Source organism: Pezoporus occidentalis, unplaced genomic scaffold (assembly GCF_034315485.1).
Source record: "Pezoporus occidentalis ecotype Australia unplaced genomic scaffold, CSIRO_AGI_Poc_V1 ctg36, whole genome shotgun sequence".
Taxonomy (NCBI): Eukaryota; Metazoa; Chordata; class Aves; order Psittaciformes; family Psittacidae; genus Pezoporus; species Pezoporus occidentalis.
This window is the reverse complement of record NW_026915591.1, coordinates 1,507,620-1,533,537: the sequence shown is the minus strand read 5'-3', so window position 1 is coordinate 1,533,537 and position 25,918 is coordinate 1,507,620. Positions and strand designations below refer to the sequence as shown.

Below are 25,918 nucleotides of genomic sequence, written 5' to 3'. Positions count from 1 at the left end.
TTAGTGTTAGTAATACTTAGTGTTGTATCTTCAAAGTGGTTTACAAGGTAGTTATGAAATGCATAATTTAAGTGAAAACAAGCACCTTGGGGTGGGACCTGTGCTGGTGTTTGACAAAGCCTGGCAGGTGCCTGCAGTGCTGTGTAGCTCTGTGATACATAGCAGGGTTAAACTGGTGAGAGGAGCATGGAGTGACAGTGCAGGTGGTGTTCTTCAAGGCAGAAAAGGTCAAGACTCCATGAGACTTCTGCTGAATTTGATGGCAGGTGGAAGAGATTCAGATGATCAAGAGGGGTTTGAAATAATTCTTCAAGTAATAGAGCTTGAGTTTGAAACTGCATCTTCTTCTTTCCTTTCTTAAACAGACTGAAATCTGGCAGTCAAAAGTACTGTATCAGTCAGAAACGCTTGTTTTGCTTCAAGGACATGTTAAAGCAGCCCTAACACAGAAGTTAGGAGACTACAGCACAGCTTGAATGCAGTCCTTTGCCTTCAACCATGTCCATGGAGTATTGAAAACAACTGTGTCAGTATACAAACACTAATTAATCCTCAATAAAACAGGTAAACAAAGTACACAGAGAGCACTCACAGGTCAATTTGCTGCAAGGACAGCATGAATTGCTGCAGGTGTTTTCCAACTCAGGGCAATCCTGACCAGCTTTGACAGATGTGTCCTTGTTCTTGGGCTCCAGCTGAAATAACACTCAAAAAGGTGCAGGGGTCACTTTTGCCTGGAGAAGAAAAATTTCCTTACATAAAATCTGGGCTCCAAATCTGGCAGAGTTTCTTCAGACACATCTGTGGGTAAAAGCTTGAGCAAGTAAGTGTATTTGGCTTTGTAGCCTTCAAATGCAGGACCTCAGTTCCACTTTTTTAAGTCAATGTTTTATCAGCACAGGTGGAGAAGAAATATGATGTATTAGCACTGGCAGGAAGCAGCTTTTGGTAAGTTCCAGTTTTCTTTGGATAGCCAGTAAACCTCTGGGTAGGTAAAGCAAACCTCAATCTCAGTATTTGTGTCCTCTCACTTTGTTACAGCCAAAAGTTACCCAGTATCAAATGGAGCCAATCTAATAAATTCCTTCTTTCTCCAAAACCCTTTCTCTGAAGTTCTGAAGAGCCCCTGATTTGCTCCATGTTCACATACCATCTAGAGTTCTAGATGGGCAAGTCCAGGTGTCCCTAAAACTGAGGGAGGTCTGAATCTTGGAAGAGGAGGGAAAGTGCTCATGCCTGGGATCCGTGTGTAAGCTGGAGGGAGCTGGGCTTGAAGAGAGCTATGGTCGCTGTGTAGGAACCAGAGAGGTCTCCGATTTGTACCCACTTATATTCCATACCTTCTAAATCTGATTCAGGGGTGCTGCAGATTTGCGAAGTATTTTATTTCTTTGTATCACCAGGGACCCCAAATCTTCCCAGCCCATAAACCGATTCTTAACACACTCTGTGGCCCTGCCTGGCTGTTCCCAGGGGGTGGGAGCAGCAGCACTGTCCCGATTAGCGCTGGGAGGGAACACACCTGGAACTCCCAGCATGAAACCCAAGCCTGAGGACATGCGTGCCTGGGGAACCGGGGGTCCTCCTCTTCCTCTCGCTGGGGCACCCCACAGAACACGCACGGCAGCCGGTTACTGGGGGGCTCTAGCAGGGAACTGCCGCCGCAGGGTAGGGAGCAAAGCTGCGGCAGCTCCCGCCTGCCTCAGACCTGGGTGCGGGGATCGGAGCCCGCCCCGCTAATCCCCATCCGGCAGGACGGGCCCTCCCGCGGCAGCGGCGGGAGGCGGAGCGCGGCCGGCCCGGGCTGGACTGGACTGGGCTGGGCTGGGCTGCGGGGGCCGCAGCAGCGCCGTCTTCCCGCCCGCGGGCGGGGAGCGCGCTCGCTCGCTCGCTGGCAGTGGTCGGGGCGGGGAGCGGCCGGTCCCTCCTCCTCCTCCTCCTCCTCCTCCCAACCGCCCGCTCGCCCTCGCCCCCCGCGCCCGCCGCCGATGCCGGGACTGCGCCCGCGGTGAGTCTGCCCGCCCGCGGGAAGTTGCTGCGCGGCCCGGCCGCGTCTCTGTCCGGGGAGCGGCTGCTCTGCCCGCCCCAGCCTCAGCCCCGGCCCCGGCCCCACCGGTGCCGCCTCCCGCCTGGCCCCGCTCCCCTCTGCTGCTCCGCCGCGCCGGTACCTGCCGCTCTTTGTTCCCCGCCGCCTCCTTTGTTCCCTCGGTGCCGGCGTCACCTTCGGCACCGCCCGTGCCCTGCGGGACCCCGCTCCCAGAGCAGCTCCGTGTTGTCCCCCCGGCCCGGCTGCCCCCCCAGCCCTTTTGCCGGGGACAGGGGGTAACGGAACGAGGCAGCGGCGGCAATTCTCTTGGCGGAGGGGGGGCAGAGCGGCGGGGCTCTGCCGGCGGCGGGAGCGGGTCCTGTGGGAGCTCCCGCCTCCGCCGCGCCCTGCCTCCCCGGAGCGGTGTCCGGCTCTGCGGGACAGTTTCCCCCGCTGAAAGCCAGAGTGGGCTCGTTGTGGGTGACGGGGAGCGCGCAGGTAAACGGGGCTGTCCTGCACCTCCCGTCCTGGGCAGGTGCCATGGATCGTCGCTTATAAAGTCGCTGTCTCTTGGGTTATGCCTGTGAAAACTGGTGGGGGATACTTTTCGGGCAAAGTTTTCGGTAAAAGGAGTAACTGCTTTCCTGCGAAAGCCACAGGAGGTACAAGCGCAGGGAGGCTTTTCTTCAGCCGCTGTATTTATGAGCCCGAAGTCGCTGCTGCTGCTTCTGCCCTGGATAGAACATGTCCTGCTGAGGGTTCACGCTCGCTGTTCTCACTGCATGTGGGCTTCTTGCTCTTCCCCGCCTTGTGAGCCGGCCTCCCTCCTGCCTTCCCTCCCTTCCCTCTCACAAGGGCTCCTGGCAGCCTCCCGTTTCCTCTCAGAGCAGTTATTACGGATCTGTGTTACTGCAGCTCAGGGCGCTACTGCATGTAGGGCTCTCGGTCTGTAACTTGGTGCTCACTTTGTGTCAGGTGCTGCGTGTGTAAGGATTTAAGAGCAGGCTCGCTGTCCTCCTTTCACCTCCATGACTAAAGCCAGGCTCAGTGCTCTGCCTGTCCCCTCAAAACAGGGTGGTTGTTGTTCTCTGTTTTGCCCGAGAGCTGCTGGAGGAGTTGGGAGGTAGAGCAGGTTCATGCTAAAGTTACTCAAAATGTACAGAGAAAAAACTTGGAGCAAGTTTGTTTGAGTTTCTCCCAGCCTTTGTCAGATCAGCCACCGTGTTCCACTCACACCTCCACTTCCCTCTTTCAGGGTGCCTCATGTCCTTCTCTCCCTCTCTTTCCATCATTTCCATGTTTTCCTCCCTGTCAGCTTTCAGGATGATCTCCCATCACAGGGCAGACAGACCAAGAAGTGAGTGCCATGTGCAGGATCTTAGCTCATCATGGTGACTATTGGCCAAGCTGACAAAACTGTATCTTGGTGGGCACATTTGTTTACACCTCTGTTCAAAACGCAGTTTCTGCAGGGGTCGCATATGCGGCCTCTGGTGCCTGGTGAGGTGAGTTGTGGCCTTCAGCTACTACTGGGGTGGCTTTACAGCTCTGAGAAGGAGCACGGTGGCGGCTGGTAGTGCTGCCCACAATAGCAGTATCCACCACCCCACAGGCGCACAGGCAGGCACCTCACAGTGAAATCAGGGTGGCCTAAATAATTGATTTCTGATGCAGAACAAGGCATGGCATAGCAGGAGAGGACGGGGTAGTGTGGAGCAAGTGTGAGGCAGCAGGGGAGCAGAAGCCTTGGCATCTGCAAGCAATGGCAGCAAGGATCTGCTGAAGCTGAGAAGGATGAGCAGTGACACCTGGGAGCTTGGAGGGGTGGTGAAACATCAGCAGTGACCCGAATCAACGTTTTGCCCTGTACTGCTGTGTACTATGGTGAAGTTTGGGCCCCCCTTGTGCAGGGTGCTGTACAAACATGTATTCAGAAGAGTATACATGGTGTTTGTTCTTCCCTTCATAACACAAGGTAATGAACGATAATTGCCTTTTTACCCTAATTATCAATAAAAACGTATAGTAAAGTTCCTTTATTTAAACAGTTCTTTACAGATGAGTTCAGGAAACTGTATTTTAAGTGCTGTTGGTGTCATACCGTGCTAAAAATTGAGCATGATGATTTAAGAGGGGCAAAGGAACTTATTTTTCTCCAGTTAAATCTGAACAAAGCTCATTAAAGTAAATGAGAACTTTGTTGGTGTCAGTATCCCTCAGCAAGTCCTGCAGTGTGCTAGCTACTTTTTATTTTTTCCATCAGGCACAGATTTTGAGCATAGACACAATGGAGTAATTCAAGAAGCAGCATGCATTACTGGCTAATGATCTAATAGGCTGAAAATGCTTTATCTCCCTAGCTGTTAATTTGAAGTTTTATGGTATAAGGGAAAGTAACAAAAGAAAAAGATGTTACAGTTTGTTCCTCTACAGTTTTAACTGTGGGGTTTAGCTTATTTCTTCTGATAGGTTTTTGGGCAAAGTTGCTCCATATATCAGGAGAAAACTGCTTTGTTTGGGGGAAAAATGGACCACAGTTTAGCCATTTTACTGAGCTCTTTATACACACTTCAAAACCCCTTTACCAGTAATTAATTCTCTAAATGATGAGTTCAGCCCTGCTTGGTTTTCTTGCCATCTGAATATAGAAATGAACTAAAGCAAAAAGCCCAAGGGAGGCATGAAGAAGCACAGCTTGGAAGATCAGGTATAAAGAGCTTCATTCATGTTGGTTTATCTGTAGTACAGGGATATGCCCTTACTGCATGAATCATCTCCTGACATCTGTTTGCAGCGCTGTTTTCTTAGCAACTATGGCTCTGTTTTAGATCTGGACTCTCACTGGCTGGGTTTGTATGGAGAGATGCGAAGAGACATCCAAACTCCTCCTCGCGAAGCTGTGCCTTTCAGCCCGTTTACCCAATTCATTTTCTTCCCTGGGGCACAATAAATACCGGTTTTAAAAGTCTACCAGCTGAAATGCTGTTTCTGTGTATGCGCAGAGATGATTATCTGTTGCTTACCACAACTGAAGTGTTTCCCCAACAAGATCTGGCAGCGTGGGAGAGCACCCGTCAGGTTGCAATGGTCTGTCCGTGTTGTTTCTCATGTCGAAGGAATGAGCCCTGTGTGCCACCACACTTGCTCTAGCTTTCCTGCAGTTTGTTTTGAACTGTCATGAGACTCTTAGATGTGGGAGAGGACGTGGTCTTGGAGGAATGCTGGAAATGTAGACAGTGGTGGCAAGGACCCACTCCTAGCAACGTGCCTGTTTGAACAAGTAGTTGGATTAGGTGGTGGGATTATACGTGTGGAGTGCTGTATGAGTAATGCTTCAGGGCTGGATCCATAAGATGTGATTAAAGGCAAGGTGACATTCCATACACCTCTCACCTAATCTTTCTTTGCCTGAATTTCATCCCTGGCTGGTGCAGGTTGAAGACTCCTGTAACTGAAACACAGGTGTCCATATAGCCACTGGGAGATGAGGTTGATTTGATTTTTCCCAGCTGTGCTTTGTGGAGGGGATCAAGGCTTCAATTGGGTTTAGGAGAATTTTTTACTTCAGCTGATGTGGATGAATTGGTCTGGAGTGTAAATATATGTTTGGGAGTAAAAATGGTATGTCCATGCTAAGGGCCAGGCTGTGTTCACCCTGCTTCTTCCTCTGCCAACATGCAGCTTCCCCAGGAGGAGCAGGAGATTATACCTGCAGTAGCACCTACAACTGCTGGACTAAGAATCAAAAATACAGTGTATGTTACCCCACAGGACATGGGTTTGACTGTCTTAATCTTTCCTGGGCTGACTTCCATCCTGTGGAGCATGAAGGGTGTCATCAGCAAGTGGTCACTGTGAAAGATGAATGTATTTCAGCTTGGGAGGGGACAGACCCCTGATATCTCGAGATTCTGTCTGCAAGGACATTGCAGAGTGGAAATGGGAAGGCTAACAGTGTCTCTGAATACTGGCCAGCTTCCTGTGACCTTCATGGATCACACACAAATCCCAGTGTTTGTGGGGAAATGAAGAAGACAGGCACTACCTGAATCACAGTGTTTGTAGCAGGAGATGAAGCAAGCAGCTTCTATGGAGATGTGAAAGGGCCAGGATGGGTACAGAAGAGGGGGTGGGGAAAACACTTCTGTTTAGCTCAGCTGCACACACAGGAAGGGAGCAGAAATCTGTGCTGGGGAAAGGGCTTGTGCAGAACAGGCTCTTATCTCCCCACAGGAGGGGAAATGGGGCAGAGCTTTGACTATGGACTTAACTTTGGTCTCTGGTCTCTTGTAGGGATGCATGTTTGCTTTCTGACCTTCCTGCAGCCTGCTGATAAGTCCCTACACAATATAGTGGTACGGATTGGCTCAAGAGGCTTTTAAGGAATTTCTGACCCTGGTACGAGAAGTACTGTTTGTGGCCAGGGATGGCGAAGAAGAGAAAAGAATGCTATTGGAGCTTTTTAATGGAGCTTTAAGACTCAGGCTGTAAGTTCTATCAAAGGAAATGACAATTAGGATGGAAAACAAAGCACTTGTAATTCCTTTCATGTAAGGGTAGGGAGGAGACAGAAATATGGGTTTTACAGGAAAAAGTTTTGCTTTCTCAATCTTTTGGCCTGTTGGTTGCCAGGAGAAAGACAAGAAGTTGGTGAATGATGGAGTGAAAAGGTGTGGCAGGGAGGAGAATGAATATGCTGCTGAGCATGTGCCTTGTCAGTCTGTGGCAAGCAGCGTGCGTAGAGCTGGCCCTGAAAAGGTAGAGATATTTCATTAATGGGTTCAGTACAGTTTGCATTAATGACACCTGTGTTTCATGTTGGGTTGGCTTGTGTTGACAATAACCACCAAAACTATACAGGGAGAGAAATGAAACTGCTCCACAAGCAGCATGTCCTGCTTCTTAGAGGCTCTTGTGTAGTGGGCAACATGGAGCTTTGCTTGCAGGAGTAGTTGGTAAAAGTTTCAAGTTCAATGACTAAATGAAGCTTTTCTAGGAAAGCTGAACCCTCTCCGTGGAGGTGGTTTCATGGTGTGTGTGTTACAAGATGTTTATGAGGGAGGAAAGCACAGAGCACTTGCACAGTGTATCCCTGGTGGAATCGACCTTTCTCACTTAAGTGTAAACTGAAGGGGGTGCTTGTTTGCTTACTTCCTTTCCCCCAACTTAAAAGGGTGAAATTAATCTTGCCCAACTACAACATAATTATCTGCATGAGAGACAGTTCTCCGGACTACTTTCATAGTCACTAGAGAGGAGCAGTTTTGGGCCATGATTCATCCCTTGTGAGTTGGGTATCTAAAAATCATTGGATGCACTGCCTTAAAAGTGCCTGTTTCTCTCCATTGTTTCTGCAGAGTTCAAACAATGAATGCACATGGAGGCATCTCTTGTGTAGCTGTTTAGTGTCAGGAGAGCTGAATCTCGGCCAAAGTGTCTCATATCCAAGCAGAGATTCTAGGAGGGCTCCCAGTGTCCTCATTTCTATGAGACTCTGAATCTCCCTGTAGGGTGTAGGTTGCACAGCGTAAGGTGGTGTGCCTGGAGTGCAGACTGCGATGTCCAGTTCAAAGCCATCCTCCTCCTCCCCTGGTTGGTCATTGGATTCGGAAAAGCTTCAGGCTGGACCCACAGCACCAGACAATCTTCTGCTATAAATAAGAGGCTGAAGGGGATTTGTGGAGTGGCTTTTTCAAGGTCGCACATCAGGTTAGTGGCAGAGATGGAAGCAATGAGGACGACCGCAGGCTCTCGGAGGTCTGTTCTTTCCCCTGCCCGTGCTCCTCGCAGCTGCCTTGCAATCTGCTGCTCTCCTGCGGGTGAGACTGGCTGCCTGGCTCCTGGAGATGGACAGAACCCAGTAGGTGCTCCTTTCCTTTCTGTGAAAACTTTCTGCAAAATTACATAGCTTGTTACTCATCCTCCTTTCCCTTCCAAAAATCCATAGTTCAGGAACATATATACAAGCCTATGTATATAGCCTATATATAGGCTTGTAGTAGCTTAAGACAACATGTGTGATTGTTCAGTGGTGTTCAGATGATAGGAGGAGACTCTTTAAACAGACATATCTAAACCTTGCAATACATATCTAAATGCAAACTTGGGGAGTTCTGGAGCTGCAGAGGGAGCTGTGACCTGCTCTGCTCTGGACTGCTACTGGCACTTCTGTGTTATTTAGCGGCCTGGAAAAAAAAATCACTAGGTTTTCTGGAAAAAGTCTAACTTATCTGTGCAGGTAAACCAAATAGAGTAAGGATGAAATTCCTCCTGTGGGGAGAACTGGTTTACAGCAGAAAGACTTCTTTTGCTAAATGAGCTGTCTAGGGGGAGAATTCGTTGAAGGAATTTGCTTGAACAGCAGAGATACGGAGTACAGGCAAGTACTCAGTGTTAAAACGCATCCTGCGCATTTCTGATTTCAGACAAATACCAGGGCTTTCTCCTATCTTTTCTGATATATGAGAAAGAACATGGTAACTGTGAAACAGAAAGAATGTGTTGCCTGAGCCAGGATTTGATTCCTTAAGCTCTGCTTAGGAGGTCCATGGGTGAACTCCAAGAGGTGAAACAAATTGCAATTTGATACCAGGGATAACAGCTGGGGAGAGGAGGGAAAGAGCAAACTATGAAATAAGAACTGGGAGAAAAGCCAGTCTCCAAAAATAAACATTGAAGATCAGTTCCAGGTATTTCCTGGTATTGTCATCCTGCTTCATCAACCACTTGGACTGTAACAAGTGGTTACAGTCTGTTTGCGGACTGGCAGGTTTAGGGTTGTTTTGGTTTGGGGGTTTGGATTTTTTTAGAGAAAAAAAGGTGTCTGGTAGATTGTTTGCAGTGTTGTTTCTTATGTGGAACTGGGTGGGATGCTGGTGATGAAATACCCCCGGGATGGGGAAAGCAGAGCTTGTAAGAGGGAAGCAAGTCAGCTTTGTTTTGGAGGAGTGAAAAGACTGAATCTGAATTTTCTTCCCAGTCACATGCCCAGGGCACTTCACCAGTTCCTAAGGGGGAGGAAGCAGATACCTGTGTAATGCAGGTGTGAGCAAACATTGTTTCTGCAGAGCAGTTGTGCCTTACTAATGCTGTAGGTAGACTTGGAATAATAATTTCTGTTTACAGATAATGTTTGCAAGCTTCACCTTTGAGAAGCCTGGAGGTGACTCTGAACATGTTTCTTCTTCCAAAGATTCTCTGAAAAGCCAGTCCAGGAGTTTACTGTACTGAAAGCCAGTGCATGATTGTAAGGAAATTGAAGCATATCCTGTTCCAGGGACTTGCACTGGTGGTCACACCACAGCTCCTTGCTGCCCTTTTTGTACTGGATGATGACTCAGAGAGGTGTGTCCCTCCAAACGGTACAGAGCCATGCTTTGGTGGGCTGGAGTTGGCTTGGGCAGCCAGCTGTGGCTCACAGCTTACTCACCTGCTTGGCTGTGGCCTTGCTTCACTGCCTGGCCCAGGAGGGAATGGTACAGCAGCTCTGTTTACGCAACGCACATTCTCTGTTGCTTGACTGAACCTGTGTAAAAGTAACTTCTGTGTTAGTAATGTTGCTGCCTTTCAGCGAGGGAGATGCACGGGGCTCATGGGCCTTCGTCCTCTTTTGTCTATGTTTTAAGAAATCTTGATTCTCAAAGAAAGCAGCCTGAACAGCTCTGCGATTCAGACACTGTTGAGGAGACTGTCATCCTGCATATGCGGAAGGTGAATGTGTGAAATAAGTAAGGCATCCTTTAGTCTGGGCTATTTCTGCTATGGAGTCCTTGGCTTTGCAATTGCCACTGGTTTGGGGTTTTTTTTTTAGTACTGTTATTTTGCATAGTTTATTTAGTACTGTTATTTTGCATAGTTTATTCTAGCAGGTTATTGAGTAGCACCAAGTTCTTTCTCTTGGGTTGTCTGTGTGCAGTCTGACTGTTTGATCCTCTCTGACAACAGTACTGGTAAGAATAACAGTGTTTGGCCTGCTTTTCACTGCGCACAAGAAGTTATTCTACAAGTTTGAAAGTATGCTATAAATCAGAGATTTAGATTTGTATGGTCAGCTAATTCTTGGAAAACAGAGAAACACATTGTATTCTTCTTAAGCAACAAACACAAGTGCTTTACCTGGCCAAGTGGTGCAGAAGCTCTGCTGAGTTGCCTGAGTGAAGCACTGGCTTTCTCCTGGTGCAGAGGGTCTTGTGTGGTCAGTGTGGGAGACACCATCATCAAAGGGCTCTCTTCGTGTGTGCAGAACCAGCACAGGCATGTGCTGCACTTGCTCCTTTGCCTACAAACCTTGAATTGCATGGGACAGAAGGTATAAAACCAACCAAACAAGACCCTGGCTAGCACTTTGGAGGGTATTTTCAGCTGGAAGAATTATATGGACATGGAAAACATTTTGGAGAGGCAGCCCCTCCGTGTCAGAGTGGAGGTGTGCTAGGGGAGGAGTGATAGTTTGCATTGCTGTAGCCTCTGTTGGACATGCTTGAGAGAGAAGTTGATGAATTCACGGCTGCCAGTCTAGGACCTATTATTTAAATTGGAATTTGTCCTTCAAATTTGGCAAGCTTCATTTGCAGTTTGCTTGACAAATCTCTCTCTTGTGTTCTGACTGTGTAAAACAGCAAGCACTGCTGGAGAGAGCTACTTGCAGTAGATTCCTTTTCTCTGCTGTATTTAGTGATCAAAACAAGTTTGTGATCTTTACAGGAATACTGCCAAAGCAGATAGGTTTAGCATGAGACATGCCTTTTCTCTTTTGGTTCCCAAATACACATTGCATTTCACTTTCCTTCCCTTTCCCGGCAGCCTCAATGGCTCTGTGCGCAGAGGTCTGTTGTGCAAATACTGCACTGCTGCTTCCAGTGATTTTGCTCAGTAAGGACAAGTCCCTGCTTCAGTGAAAACACCTGCATTTAGATTGCCACTATCCTTACCTTTCCCTTTGCTTAATTTCCTGGAAGAACAAATTACTGCTCTTCAGGAAGATCTTTGGGAACAAGAACAGCCTCACAATTTAATTGAGTAACTCCAGGCTTTTTATTCCTTAGGCGAGCTTCACTCAACAGAATAATCTGTTTGTTAACCATCTACTGTTCCCTTTATTTGGGGGGAAAAGAGAATTAGGAAGGCAGTGGAAAGGAAACATTTCAGTTCCTTCAAAGGAAGAATATTCCTGGGAGCCTGATTCTCATTAATATCATGTCATTAATATAAAGCAGGTATAGTTATTACATACTGCTACTTTAAATACCTTTTTACACCATGTGAAGTGGCTCCAGTGTTAATGGGAAGCTGGCTGTGAATCTCTATTAAAACACGAACCAAAGAATCTCAGTTGCCATCCAGGGGAAAGAAAGAAACACTTGTAAATAGAAGAAAGAACTTCCGGCAATACTTCTTGCTTGCTTAAAGCCAGCAGTGTTGTCCAGTTTGCTCTCATCAGGCAGTCCCCAGCATGAAGGTTAAACTTGCTCTGATTGCAGGCAATACCCTCCCCCTTCCCTTCTTTATTGTAAAAACTGACCCTGAGCCAGGAAGCGCTGAGGATGGGGAGCAATGAGCTGTGGGACCCACTTCACTTTTGTGATGGGAACTGCACGTCTGAAGGTCAGAGGTCTGTTTGCGCCCTGCAGTGCTAGGGCTGCTGTAGCCACGCTGCACCCTTTCCCCTTTCTGAAAGGAAGCCAGGCAGAGTGTGGCTACTCAGCGCTGTGCCTGGCCACTAGCCTTGTCTCAGCTCATGTAGCCAAGGCAGTGGGGACACAGAGAGGCGTCTTCGTGTGAAAATGCAGAAGGGCTTGTAGGAGTGAAACGACAGCAATTGTCATCCTGTTGCCTGCTTTCCTTGTTACCCAAGTGGGTAGGAAGAGGTTATGTTTATGCAGTGGATGCGTTTCCCAGGTACAGTGCAGCTCTTGAGCCAGCTTGTGTTTCTCATGTTGTTTTTACGATAACCGTTCCCCACAGCCCCGTTATCTGTGGGAAGCAACCTTGGGGCTGCGGTGTGGCTGGTGTTCTGGGTGGCAGGGAGGCGTGTGAATCACCCTGCTTTGGAAAAGCTTTTCCTTTCTGGCCTTGCTGCAACACGCCGTATAAACAACACAGCTTTTGCACAGCATTGGAGGCTTCTGGGCATTGCACAGGTAGATTTTGGCTGGGATGTGCTTACGGGCTGCGTGTTTTGGAGACTGCTTGACTTCAATGGAGCCATTGAGTCACCATAATATTTTTTGCTTCCTGCATAGCAGTGTACCCAGGGGTGATGGAGAGGCATGGCACCAGCTTCCTGAGCTTCCAGGCTTATCACTCCCCTTTTTACATTAAGGATTATGATTTTGAATTCAATGTGGGAAAACTTGGGAACCAGTTGAAAACTGAATGTTTTCTCCAACTTTTGTAAGTATGCTTTAGCGCTGTATTTCCCCGTGGGAATAGATAAATGTGAGATAGGCTTGTATTTTGGGGCAAGCAAATACATCATGCACCGCCACAAGTCAGCTTTTGTGGTTGTGTGAACAAGGCTTAGCTCTATTGATGAAAGCATTTATGTGTGTGTTTGTTAACAACAGCATGTAGTTAGTGCAGTTCTCAAATTGTGTAATTGTACCAGGATGACATATATATCATCACCCCACCAAAAAAAAAAAAAGTCAAGAAAGATACTTTTCTGATCACATTTTTAAATTGATTAATGCAACAAGAAGATCTGTTATGCTTCTATAATAGAAAGTATTACTGATGTGTAAGTCAAAGACAAACCAGCAACATTTGCTGGCCTTAAAAAGTGTTGTGGCTTTTGTATACTCATATGCTTATCCTGGCATGTTTTCAAAAGCTATAAATAGATCACTGGGAAGTCCCTGGACAACAAAAATGTACTGCTGGTTGTCATAAATAAACTAATAAGAGATGTCTTGATCTTGCAGCTATTATTCTTCGGCAGAGTCCTTACTTGTGCATATAGTTTCAGTGTGTCAGTTCATACAAGGCAAGACTCTTTCTGTGGCAGTCGAGTGTAGCTTTGTGTCCATCTCTGGTTCCCTGCAGATCTAATGCTCTCTGGGCTTAGTTCATTCTGAGCAGAGTTGTTCAGCCTTTTCCAGGCTTTTCCCTTTTCAATTCCTTCATCTCCAGCTACTGATAGCTGAGGAAGACCCAAGGCTGGACTTGTTTCACTGTTATCCCAGGCAGTGCAGACCCTTTCTAATGCCATGTGCTCTAATACCACTTACTAAAAGACTGGCTGATACCCATCTGACTGCTGTTGGGTATTATGTATGATCAGAAGGCTATAGCCTCTTTTCTCTATCACCTTCAAAGTGATGGAAACCTAATGAAGCCCTTTTCTTCCTCCAGGAAAGTGCAGAGAATGTGCCATTGTTGCTTACTGGCTGATGAAAAATACTTTTTTTCCTGTCAGAGAGAAGTTGTTGGCTCCTCAAGTCAGGAAGTTGGGGTAGATCTGTCAGTATGTTTGCTGTGCGATCCCACCCCTGCTGTTGACATGCGTACAGTCTGAGATCACCCTCAAAAGCAATATTGACAAGCATTTTGAATGTGTAAGGAATGAACTTCAGTCTGGAGTAGCACCTTAAGAAAACAGAGCATTTTAGTACAAAGATCTTGGAAAATGCATGTTTTCCTTCCTCCCCACCCCAGCACAGGGTAAAAAGATGTTCAAACCCTTGTAAATGAATTGTTGAGGAGAAAGCATAACCATCAAAATTAAGTGCTGTGTGAAATTCTCTGACTTGAGAGGTGTGAGACATTGGAAGTCAGGGGAAAAGAAAATATTATAAAAAGTCAAAACCCCAAAACAACATTATATAAGGGATATGATTTAGATTCCAACAAGTTGCCTTTAGGGAGGCTGTGACAGACTTAGGGAAAAACAGTTTGCCAAAAGAAGGCATCTCAGCAGCACTTTGCAGGGTTCAAGACTTGCACTTCTGAACGTTACTGCTTCTTTCTGAATGTAAAACAAACTGTGATCTTTATTAATAACCAGAAAGTAAAAGGGTCTTCAGTCACTTTGCATGGTGGAGCTACTTCCTTTGGACTAGTTCACCAAAGATAAAAATCTGCCCTTTCTGTTCATGAGTTTGGCTTGACTGAATACATGAGTAATAATCTGTTGCTAGGAACAGACTTCAGTTTACATGTAGAGGCCTCTATGGAGGGAAAGTCTTTCGAGTCCCTGAGTGGGTCATAAATAATCAGTGGCACTTCAAAGGAGGCATAGTAAAAGCAAGCGGTTGGAGATGCCATGTGAAGATGTCTGTAATTCCTATTGCAACACCAGCGGAAAGCAACATAATTGGGAAAATATGGGGCATGTGTCTACAAAGGCAAAACCAACGAAGCAAGGATTTACTATCAGTGGGTGATAATACTCAGCTACCTCTAGCTGGGCTTGTTTACAAGGTATCTGCTGCTTTCAGCTTTAAGGAGTGTATATCTGGGCTAATTTCATGCCACATGATTTTCTAAGATTGGCTCCCAGGGAGGAGTCTGAGGGTGCGTTTGTGCAGCAGGCTGCAGCACAGTGTAAGGGTACACAGCGGTTAGCAGTAAACTCGGAAGCTGAAGACTCTCTTACCTCGGACAGCCTTGAAATCACACCAAGTAGTTTACCTTGCTTACTAGTTAGATTGCACAGCTGTTTTGTAGAAGTAACCTTAAATAATTAATGAAATGCACATTTTATATTTTTACTATAGTTACATAGTTTTTTTCATACAATGAAATCTTACCATGCTAAATACTTGGAACAGCGGAAAGGCAAGGTTTGCAAACCACCCCGATCCAAACTGTAACATTAAGGCTATGCAATCATTGCCAATGAATCCTCCAAATCCATCTGAAACTTTTTTCCTCCTTTCTTATGGGACAAGAATGTCCTTACAAAGACCCTGCTTAGGAAGAGCATCTCTTAGGTCTCACTGGGACTTAGGCTTCACCAGAGACATGGTTGTCAGTGTTGTTTGTTCTTATGATAATAGAACATAAAGCTTTGGTATATTATCCAGTTAGTTCCTTGAGATTTGCAGTCTGCTGCTTGCTCTTAGGTTTCTCTCTGTCAACGTGCTTGTGTCTGTATGATAATTCTCAGGAGGTTTTTTTCACTCTGCTGGCTAATTTCATCTGAACTTGGGAAAGAAGGAGAGATTCCAAGAGAGTGAAGTTGAAATTACATTGTATGACTGTGTTAATCTAATTCCTATCTGTATTTTCAGCTGGAGAGGTAAGGGAGAAATATTCTCTCAATACCCGCTAGAGATTTGAGTTTTATGATTGCCCTTAACAAAGGAAAAGATTTTGTTGATGGTTGAACCATTTGAGCTGCAGGTTCAGCCCAGGTGGTCAAGAAGTTACACATTTGGAAAACACCATGGAAAACTTTTCTCTTGAGGAGGACATACATATTGCACCTTTCTTGTGTGACTTCTCCCATGCTGAAGTAAGGATGAGCTTGGACAACAATTCTGGTGCAGTTCATATAAGTTAATCAACAGGAAACAAATCCATTGGAAAGAAGGTCCCAGTGTTCCTGGAACTTTCTCTTTGGCTCTGTGATACTTCAGAGGTTATCCCAGGGTGTAAGCAGTTAATGCTTCCCTCATTAATGCTAGATTCTCCAGAAAGAGGGAAGGACATCATTCTCTTTACTTTTTGTTTTATTCCTGCTGAAAAGGCATGGTGTCATTCAAAAACATTTGATTTACTTTCAGCCCTTTGGGTATATATTTCCTAGTTGTCCAGCATTTCAGAGAAATGAAGGATTGGTTTAGCTGTGTAGTTTTTTAGTTGTTGTGGAACAAAATAATTGACTTAGATACGAAGCAGAAAAGTTGATTGTTCCTACTGTTTATGAAGAGCATTGCTAAGCAATCTTATGGATAGCTTGACTGTTTTAGACTCTTCAGAGATTGCTATGATATAGTTACACTTCATATGCATTATTTGCATGAAATTCAGGGGCAGGGAGGGCAAAGGGACTATCATATTGTTCCTCTATAATCCCTTCTCAGACAATCTGTACCTTGTACTATTTGAAGAATACTAATCCTTATGATATGTCCTCCAAGAGTGTGTGTCTCCCTTTCAAACCAGCTGTGGAGTCTTCTGCTGAGACAGGGCAGGAACCAGAGGCAGGACAAAGTATTGGGGTTATGCTGTGTTGGATAGTGAATGAAGGGTTTCAGGGACATGAAAGCTTATCATAAACTTACCTTGTATTAGCTGTGCGTTTTTATAACCTGCACTGTGGATTTTTTGGGTGGATTTCTACATGCAATTAAAAAGTAATTTAAAATCCCACATTCTGTTGGGAAGGAGGCCATAGTTTGACCTTAGGAGCATATGCTTGCCTTTTTTTTTCTTTATTTTTTTTTCCAGTTGTACATGTTCTATGATCATGTTCCATAATTTAACTTAATTAGTTACTAAATTAAGTAACTTAATAAAAGTTAATGCATTAAAGCTTAACATACTTTCTGCTTTAAAATCCTGAAAGTTTTATTAACCTCAGCTACTTTCATGGTTGGAGACCTGAGCTGAGATTGGGGTCCCATCACATGAAGTGCAGTATGGGCACATAAAAGCAGCCAGTATGTACTGTGTGGTTGTATAGCTACCGTAGGATGGGGACAGAGGAGGAACAGCCACAAAAAGGTTAAAAATGCATTCTGTTTGTTTATGAAACTTCCAACAGTGCTGTTCATGCCTCTTGCATATTTTCCTGTTATTATTGAGGAATTTTAATGCCAAATCCTGCTCCCTTTCTCTGGACTGTGCTGCCAATGACTTCAGCATTGGAAAGGTTAGGTGAAGATGACTTGTCACCATCTCAAATTTGAATGTGTTGAAGTTGAACAGATGTGTTTTCACTGGGGATTTTGTGCTGCTTTTGTGCTTTAAAAGAAAATCCTTGATTAGTGATTAGTTTCAAATAAAATAAAAAATAAAGAGAATAAACATGTGTTAAAAGGAGCGTATGTTGTCACTGGTGTTGAGTGCATGCCCCAGAACCACAGGAACATAGATATATACATAGTTTTCAGAATGTCCTGCTTGCAGGCTATGCTGATGCGGCCATGGTGGGTGCCTGTGTGTTTGCTTCTAGTCCTGTCCTCCTGCTTTACATGATACCTAATTTGAGTTATAACCTAAGGTTCAAATTCAGGCAAGCTCATTGATGTTACCCATGGATTCACTGTTGTCCGGGATGTACTATTGCGTAATTATTTCTGAAGGCCTACTGGAAAATTCAAGGTGGAGCAAATGAAACTCCCTGTGTCCCGAGAGCAAAAAGCAACAAATCTGATGTGGTTTGGATTTTGCTTACATACTTCCCATTTGGGTCTTGCTGCTAACTTAATAGCCTTCAAGGTGGCAATCACAAAATCAAATTAAAGGCATACAGTGTTACCAAAAAAGGTTTTAAGGCCATCTGTCGTTTTGCATATTTAGATTTTGGTTTTGTATTGCCTGCTCTTGAGATAAAGGGAAGGAGTTTCCCAGGAAAGATTGCACTGCCTTGGGCATAGGCAGTGCTGCTGGCAGAACTGGATTCTTGTTCAGCCCTTGCCCTTGCTCACTTCCTGCAAGATGTTAGCCATGGCACTTAAACCTCAGTTTTTATCAGTGGTATCTGTGTGGTTTTATCTGGTTGTCTGACTTGTGAATTTTACTTCTGTCTTGAGAACAGAGGACTTCTGAAAGTTCTCCAGGGTTGGAAGTCCAAGAGTCCCTTTATTGAAGGCAATCACTTTGTTGTCTGTTTCTGAAAAATGCCAATCTTAAAGTCATGTAAAGTTTTTGTGCTGCTTGCCAGTATGGGAAGGCTTTGTTAGAACCCAATATTTATCATAGAATACCATGTCGGAAGGGACCTCAAGGATCATCTGGTCCAGCCTTTCTTAGCAAAAGCACAATCTACCAGGATGTCCCAGCACCCTGTCCAGCTGAATCTTAAAAGTGTCCAATATTGGGGAATCCACCACTTCCCTGGGGAGATGATTCCAATGGCTGATTGTTCTCATTGTGAAAACTTTTCCTCTTGTGTTCAGTCAGAATCTTCCTGGGAGTAACCTGTGCCCATTACCCCTTGTCTTTTCTATGTGACTCCTTGTAAAAAGGGAGTCTCAATCTTCTTTGTTGCCACCCTTTAAATACTGGAACATGGTGATAAGGTCTCCCCTGAGCCTTCTTTTCTCAAGGCTACACAAGCCCATCTCTCCCAGCCTTTCCTCACATGGCTTCCCAGTCCTATCATCCTCATGGCCCTTCTCTGAACCCTCTCCAGCCTGTCCGCTTTTTTTTTGTATAGTGAGGACCAAAACTGAACCCAGTATTCTAGGTGTGGCCTGACAAATGCGGAGTGGGGCAATGACTTCTTTATCTCTGCTGGTGATGTCCTTGTTGATGCAACCCAGCATCTTGTTGGTTTTCTTGATTTCCATTCTAACCTCAAGACATGGCTGATTTGTATCATCTTGTGCCTGCCAAAGATTGAATTAGTCCTTTTCCTCCTCTTTTTGCCAGGCCCCAGCTAGAATTCCCCTTTCTTGAATCTTGTGTGTTGAGTTTCAGTTTTAAGTTGTCAGTGACTTGTAGAAATGCTGCATACTCACCACAGTAGCTGAATCAGTGCTTCAGTAAAATGAACGAATGTCCATTTTTCTGGAAGATTAGAGTCAAATTAGCCACTGTTTTTTCCCTTTATTTTTTCTGTGCCTTTGGTAGTTGTTGGTAAAACAATGTTCTGTGGCAGGGCATTTGGACTACATGATCTTTAAAGATCCTTTCCAACCCAAACTGTTCTGTGGTTCTAAATGTGGGCAATAACCCCTGATCTCACATAGATGCTGTAAACATGAATTGATTGATGTTTGTGAAGTGTTCAGATGCTGGGGTGATAAGTGCCATAGAAAATTGTGTGAGGGACTTAATAATCCTGTCATCAGAGGAGCTCTTGAATAAAGCACAAGGACACACATGGTTCAGAGTGAGGAAAACAAAATATTGAATAGCTCCTCATTAAATGCATGTTTGTCCTTTCTGTGCAGTGGGGGAGACAGGGAGTGAGGAAAATATAGCATACGGTGGAGTAAACAAAGGCTACCTCATGATTCATATGAACAAGGGAATGAAGGTAGAATTTCTTTGGCATTCTTTAATGTTGTGTTTCTTTACTCATCTATTCATGCCCTTTATTTTGTTGTGTTCTTGGTGGATTAATTATTAACATAAACTGTGTAAATCCTGATACTTCTGATGAAAAGGTTAGAGTTAGTTAGGTTGCAAAGTTTGTTTAAGGTTAGCCCTTATTTAATTTTCAGCTTTATTTCTTTTGAATTTGTTTAAATTTATAATTCTTGATTAAAATGTGTCTGTATTTAAGTATATGGGTTTTACTACAGTGGCAGATTGAGCATTATACATATTGCAGTACCAGAAACGGTGTTAGTATTTGAAGAAAGATATTGTTCACTAAATCTGCATTAGAGATGGGGAGGTATCCATGGATTGGAAAATGGAGGAGGTGGAAAAAGAAACTCCTTCATGGGAGTTGAGGAGTAACAAAGGTACCAGACAGAGACAGCGGTTGTGATTATTCTTATATGATAATCGCTGCTTTTTCATTTCACCTTAATCTGTGTAGATTCTGCCTAAATTGTTCACATTTTGCAGTAATTATCTGGACAGGAAGAAAGGCTTGAAAAGTACAAAGATCTTAAAAAATGAGGTTTGGCAGCAACAAATCTTCAAGAAGGCACCCGGCTTTCTCAAAGAAAGCAACAGTGTTGTAATTTCCCTAGTCCCAGTGCTTTTGTTTTCATGGCAAGACACACTGGGGCCCGTGGTTGTGGAGTACTGCTGGCCACTGTTAGAGAAGTCAAGGGGCCAAAGCTTGGATTCACACAGTAGGAGCAGTTGCTGTATTCTGTATAAGCTAAGGAAACAGCCTACCAAGGGAAGAAAACCCAAAGCAAAATGCATGTCTTAGCACTATACACTTGAACATCATCAGTTTTTATGTAGAACTTTACTGATTTATTTTTTTTTTCTTTTTTCCTATGATTTTAGTTTGGAAATTGATTAAAGATTCTCCATAGAATTCAGTATGGCATCAAAACAGTCATCTCCCTCAACAGAGGAGCAGGCTTCCTCTGAAATAGATGATCTCTATTTGTCACTGCAAGGTAAGTTACTGTACCTTTTTAATGTAGATTTTTGGCAAAAATCTGTGACTGTGTGTAAGTTGAAGAGAATTCTGAGAAACCTGTAAAAAGTAGCATATGATCATTGTAGTTAGGCTGTGCTTCTTTGCAGATGTTTCTGTGTTTCATGAGACACCCTTCGGCAGCAAAATAAGAAATAACAGCTCTTGTCCTTTCTTGGGATATTTTCAGATGTGGTGCCTTTTGTGGTACAGATGTGGTCATCTTTCTTAAGTTTTGTTACTTAGAATACATGTTACTGTAAACTATTTTCAAAGGAACTGCCAGCATGAAAACAGTTATGTCATTTTGTTAGTTTCCTTGCTTTCAATTTGCTGGCAATTAGTTGGTTGCATTAATGAGACTGTTAATTACAGTACAGTTTTATTTGTTTTTCTGTTCTTACTGCTATATCCCCAAGTGTAGAAGGATAGCTTGTGGCCAAAACATGTAGAAAAGTTTTGTGGCTTGTAAACAAATTTCTTGCAGGTCAGAGTCTTTCATCCTTACTTGCAGTGAGTTACAACTCGTAAAGGAAGCACTCACTGACTGATTTTTAATTCTTCCAATTTAATGGCAGCTACCTGGACTAGTTAGGTGATAATGAGCGCGTCAGAGCTGGCCTCTTGGATAGGCTTTATGGGTTTTCCCTAGTCACATGCTGAGTTTCCTGGGAAGGCTGGTTTTCCTCTGGATGTATACGTGAAAACATTAATGGAGGCTATCTAGGAGGCTAGTCCAGGCAGCAGGACCAACGCTGCTGGTAAGCCTGTCTTTGATGTGTTTAGAGCCTGATTATTCTAGGAAGGATGGAGTAAGTCGTGTTTCCACAGAGCTATTTCCTTTTAGCTCACTTGCAATGAAATTACTGTGGTGCTTAGTTGAGAAAAAATGTGTTTCAAACAGATGGTGCAAAAGAATATTGCACCAAGTGACTTTTACGATCCATATTTGCACCCGTGTTGTTGAAGCAGTGTGTTTTGATGAGTGAATGTTAACAGTGGTCTACAGCCAAATGTCTTTAATGGTGAATTTTCTTCCATTTTGCTTCAGTATTACATTTCAGGAGAGCAAGCAAAACCTCATAGCAGACAGGAGCTAGTCTGCCTGTTGCACCAAGCACAGATTGTCAGACACACATTTGTTGTGCCAAACTCAGCTTTTGGTAGAAAGACTGAGTTGGCTGTTGTCATGAAATGGGTTTGGAAAGCCCTTTCTAGCTTTAAAGGAGAGAGTGCTGAATTAGTTACATGTGATGGTAGAATAAGGTTTTATTTTGAAGTAATATTAATGCTGTTTTCTGAAAAGTCATATTGGTGTTTATGTGTCCAATAACAGTAGTTTAGTCAGGGGATTTTACTTGGTGGAGAAGCCCTGATTGTTAAAATTGAAATGACTAAATTATATTTCTCTGCTGTAATAATTTGATCTCCTAGATGATGCTGAAATGAACACACTGCAAATCAGGGGTCAAGTTGTATGTACCTGACTGTTGTAAAACATTTGGAGACATCACTTAGAAGTGACATAAGCAATTTTTGTAATGATTAAAGATGCAACAAATGGTACAGATGCATTCTATGTGTGGAGCTGTGACGCTGCAGCATTCACCCTTGGTCAAACAAAACGCAGCATTGTTTTTGGCTACCTGAACTAAGGAGGCATGTCACCTCCTTTGGAAAGAGAAGGGCTTTGTGGCAGTGCTTTGAGAACGGCTGGAGATTGACTACTCTGCTGATGAGCAGGAGTGTGGGATTACAGTAAGGAGAATGTGGAAATATTTTTTGCTTTTGGGATGTAAATCTATACCTGTGGGAGGATCCAACCCCACTTTCCCTCCCATGCACAAATCCTTCCCCTTTCTTCCCTAGGACAGCAAACAGACACTATGTGTTATGCTTCCCCCCAAGTCTGTGCAGAACTCTGTTTTCCCTTTCCTTTCTACCTTGCTGAACTAAGTCAGATACAGAAAAGTGTGTTTCAGGTCTCGGAGTTTGGAGCATGTGCTTCCTCTTTCACTGTTTAACTGCAGGGGTCCTAATTTTTGGCTCTGCTTATTAATCCCCGTACATATGACTGTTTATTACTGTAACCCAAAGGATGATCATGTAATAATGTGGCTGCTGAAACTGTTTTAAAAGTCTTTAATAATATAAATAAATCATGCTATTTTCATGCAGTTATGTCTAATCCTTTATGAGTAATTTCTTTTCAAGTGAGATTGAAAATATGGCGATATATATGCATAGGTTTGTTGTGCAGCCTGTAGTAGTTTGCATTTATCTCCAATTAAAGAGACCTATTTAATTCATCCTGAGGTCAGGTAGGCTACGAATTCTTACCCATCTTTTTTGTTGGTTCATTTCTAGCTGTATGCCTCATCTGTTGCAGCCAGGATGTTATTACAACTTTCTTTAACCAGGATAATAGAATCATAGAACAGTTTGTGTTGGAAGGGACCTTAAAGATCTAATTCCAACCCCCCTGCCATAGGCAGGGGCACCTTCACTAGACCAGGTTGCTCAAAGCCTCACCCACCTGGCCTTGAGCACTGCCAGGGATGGGGCAGCCACAGCTTCTCTGGGCAACCTGTGCCAGTGCCTCAACACCTACATTAGACATTTTCCTAATGTCTAATCTAAATCTCCCCTCTTTCATCTTAAAGCCATTACCCATTTTTCTTTAACTACATGCTCTTGTAAAAAGTCCCTCTCCAGCTTTCTTGTAGGCCCCTTTAGGTACTGGAAGCTGCTCTGAGTTCTCCCCAAGAGTCTTCTCCAGGGTGAGCAACCCCAACTCTCTCAGCCTGTCTTTGCAGGAGAGGGGTTCCAGCCCTCTGATCATGTTTATTATGGTTTTTCAAGGTAACTTTTCAAATAGAAGAGTCCTATAGCAGCCACATAGAAATGTATGCCCTGTCTATGCTGCTTACTGTCCGGGTGAGGAGCTGGTCTGCAGTTTGGGTAACTGCATAGCTTCGTGGCATGTGACAGGGCTGATGGCACTGGAGAGGCAGCTGACACATGATGCTGCCTAAAAAAGAGTAAGTCATGGGTATTTTTGTCCATTTCACATGCCTAATGAATAAATAGATTGTATAGTTGTATAAATGTGTTCCCTACTAGATAAATGTCAATTTGTTAAATGCATTATCAAGTGCATAACTGGTTAAAAACTGGCATTAAAATGCCTAGGGAGTGGATGGCTTCAGAGGCAGCTATATAGAGCACCAAATGCCATTTATAGTCAATCCTCTGCTTCATTTGTGGCTTTTCTTTAAAATGTTAGAAAAGCCACTTAAGCCCTTATCTTTAAAAGTTTGTTGATTTCTAAATGATATGACTTAATACCTTGAATTTAACCTGCAACCTCTCTATGCCCTCAAGTACTGCAGTACTAGTTCATGGGCTGTTGTGGCAGTAAAGACAGTGGTGATTCCAGGCAGAGCTGCTCCAGGATCCCAGCAATGAGAAGAGCAAAAGGGTTTAAGAAAGCCAGAGGCCAAAACTCACTGTGAACAGATTTCCTGAGTTAGCAGCACCTGTGGTAAATTGGTAATTTGCTTTCAAAAGGAAAAGGAGGTTGAAAGGAATAGTACAGAAAGGAAAGTTCCCACTTGCTGCCCAGACATGGCAGCAGTTAATTTGTTAATATTTATACAGTATTTGGTTTTGCAAAGACCCATTCCTGTGGAAGTATTTTCATCACCTTCCTGTGGATAAACTTTTCAATCTTGATTTAAAACATACTGTGGGGTTTTGTTTTGGTTTTAATTGCTTAACACCATGTTGCTGAACATAAATGCTGGAAGTAACTGTTTTCCCTGCTTTCCTGTCTGCAGAGAATCAAACTGTTACTGGGTGGAAGGGAAAGGATTATATAAAGGGTTCAGGGGTGAATTGCTCACTCTCTCTCTCCCTGGGCTGGCAAGTACTTAACAGTTCTGATAGTTCCTGTCACTCACACTCTGTGGTTTAGCTCAGATCAGCAGTACTCTCTTGAAGGAGTTCTCCCAGTTATCCATTCTGACCATGCTTTGGTTCATTTCGTTGAGCCATCAGGGAGTGTGGAAATTGTTATTTGGGATGAAACTGAAATAAATGCTCCAAGGATGGAGCACTCCAAGGCCCTCTGTGGGCATTCAGGTTAGATAGAGCTAGTCTAACACAGCCTTTCTGCCCTGCGCATGTGGTGGGTGCTCTACTTCCTGAACACCAGCTCTTTTGAATTGCTGATCTGTTCCTGTTGAGCTCCGCTGCTTGCTACTGTAGATGTAGCCTGAGCTGACCTGAATGGTGAAAGGAAGATAACAAAAATATTATACAAAAGAGATAATGCCTTCTGACAGAACAGAGATGGGAAGATGGCAGACAGACTTGTGCTCATTAATTTCAAATAATGATTTAATTTTTAAAAATTTATTTTAAAGAAAAAAGCCTCACAGTTTTAAATGGTTCACTGGTAGTGATGCACCAGTCCTCGCGACAGAAGAAAACCTATTTGCTGTTTGGTGATGTTGCTTGATGAGTGTGGATAGACAGGCTACATCTGTTCTGCATAGTCTGATTCCCCCAGCTCCCTCCCAAGGGAGGAGATGGTGCTTTCCCTGGAGCTGCTGTCTCCCACCACAGGAAGGAAGGCACGGCAGACAACAGAGGAGAGGAGGTTAATATTAAGTCTGGCTTTTCTGTATTGCCGTTAAAGGAAGTCTGAGAGTAAAAACGTGACTGGCAGTGCTGCTGCCCCCCTCTTCCTCCTGGGAGAGCTCAGCACTGCCATGGTTCCCCCTGAGTCTCCATACTGCAGCCCTTAATGATTAGTGTGGTTTGTAGCACTTGCTGATAGCTCATTACTGGGTAAAACAGTCATTGTCCAGCAGTGTGTGTTGATTTTTGGCTAGCCTGTGTAACACACTGCTTCTATGTGTTATTCCTCTCTAAAGAGTTGTTCTGGCGATTACTTTTAAAACACAGGGTGAAATGTGATAGATTTTGGGTGGTTTAAGATTAGGGACTTCTTACTTTGTTTTCTACTTCCACTTTTTGACTTGGTGACTTTTGGCCCAAAGTGAATGAAATTATCAGGGTTTTTTTTTTTTTCTAATTCTGGGTCAATGACATTTTTAAAAGTAGGGCAAGAGAAAACCAAGGTCGCTCAGTGCCCTATAAAAAGGCCTAACAAAGAATCTATTCATCCTCATAAAAATAAAAATCTGTATTAATTGACCACGTGGTAGAGATAAGAATTTGAGAGCTTGATTAAATCATTAGCACCTCTGAACAGTAGAGTCAAGATGGAAGCTGGGAGGGAAAACAAAGCCTGAAAATTGCTATAAGACTGTCTGCCACGGTGACAGAAGCACATCTGTACCAAGCTTTGGGTTGTGTGGTCTGGGTGGAAGCAGTGAGTGCTGCACTACAGTCTGGGGAAATATTGGCAAGCATGGAATTTTGTTATTAATTCAGGAAGAGATTTTATTACTGTTATTAATTTGGGTAGGAAAATAAGCCACACTGCAGCTGAGGTGGCAGCTGCTTGGAAGGCAGCTTCATGGGTTGCACTAGGCAGCGGCTGTAGCTTAGGGAAGGTTTAAGGTGTGCTTAGGTGTGTGCAGTGAAATAACCGGCTTGTACTTTCACCAGGCGAGACATTTGCCTGAGAGCTGCCAATG

The 25,918-nt window shown here is 44.2% G+C and overlaps 1 protein-coding gene across 9 annotated transcripts in view; it reads left to right on the top strand.

Annotated features, from left to right (window-relative positions):
* The first annotated feature begins 1,865 nt into the window (after window positions 1-1,865).
* Window positions 1,866-25,918, top strand: part of SYNE2 (spectrin repeat containing nuclear envelope protein 2) — a 185,013-nt gene continuing 160,960 nt past the window's right edge. For 6 of the 9 annotated variants that reach the window (XM_062630735.1, XM_062630730.1, XM_062630734.1 and 3 more), the window contains exons 1-2: window positions 1,867-2,008; window positions 20,114-20,229. In XM_062630735.1, coding sequence (XP_062486719.1) covers window positions 20,151-20,229 — 79 coding nt within the window. In that variant the 5' untranslated portion in view covers window positions 1,867-2,008; window positions 20,114-20,150. Of the gene's footprint in view, window positions 2,009-9,590; window positions 9,737-19,101; window positions 19,179-20,113; window positions 20,230-25,918 lie in introns of those variants that run through there. The other 3 variants (XM_062630737.1, XM_062630729.1, XM_062630728.1) reach the window with 3 other exon arrangements.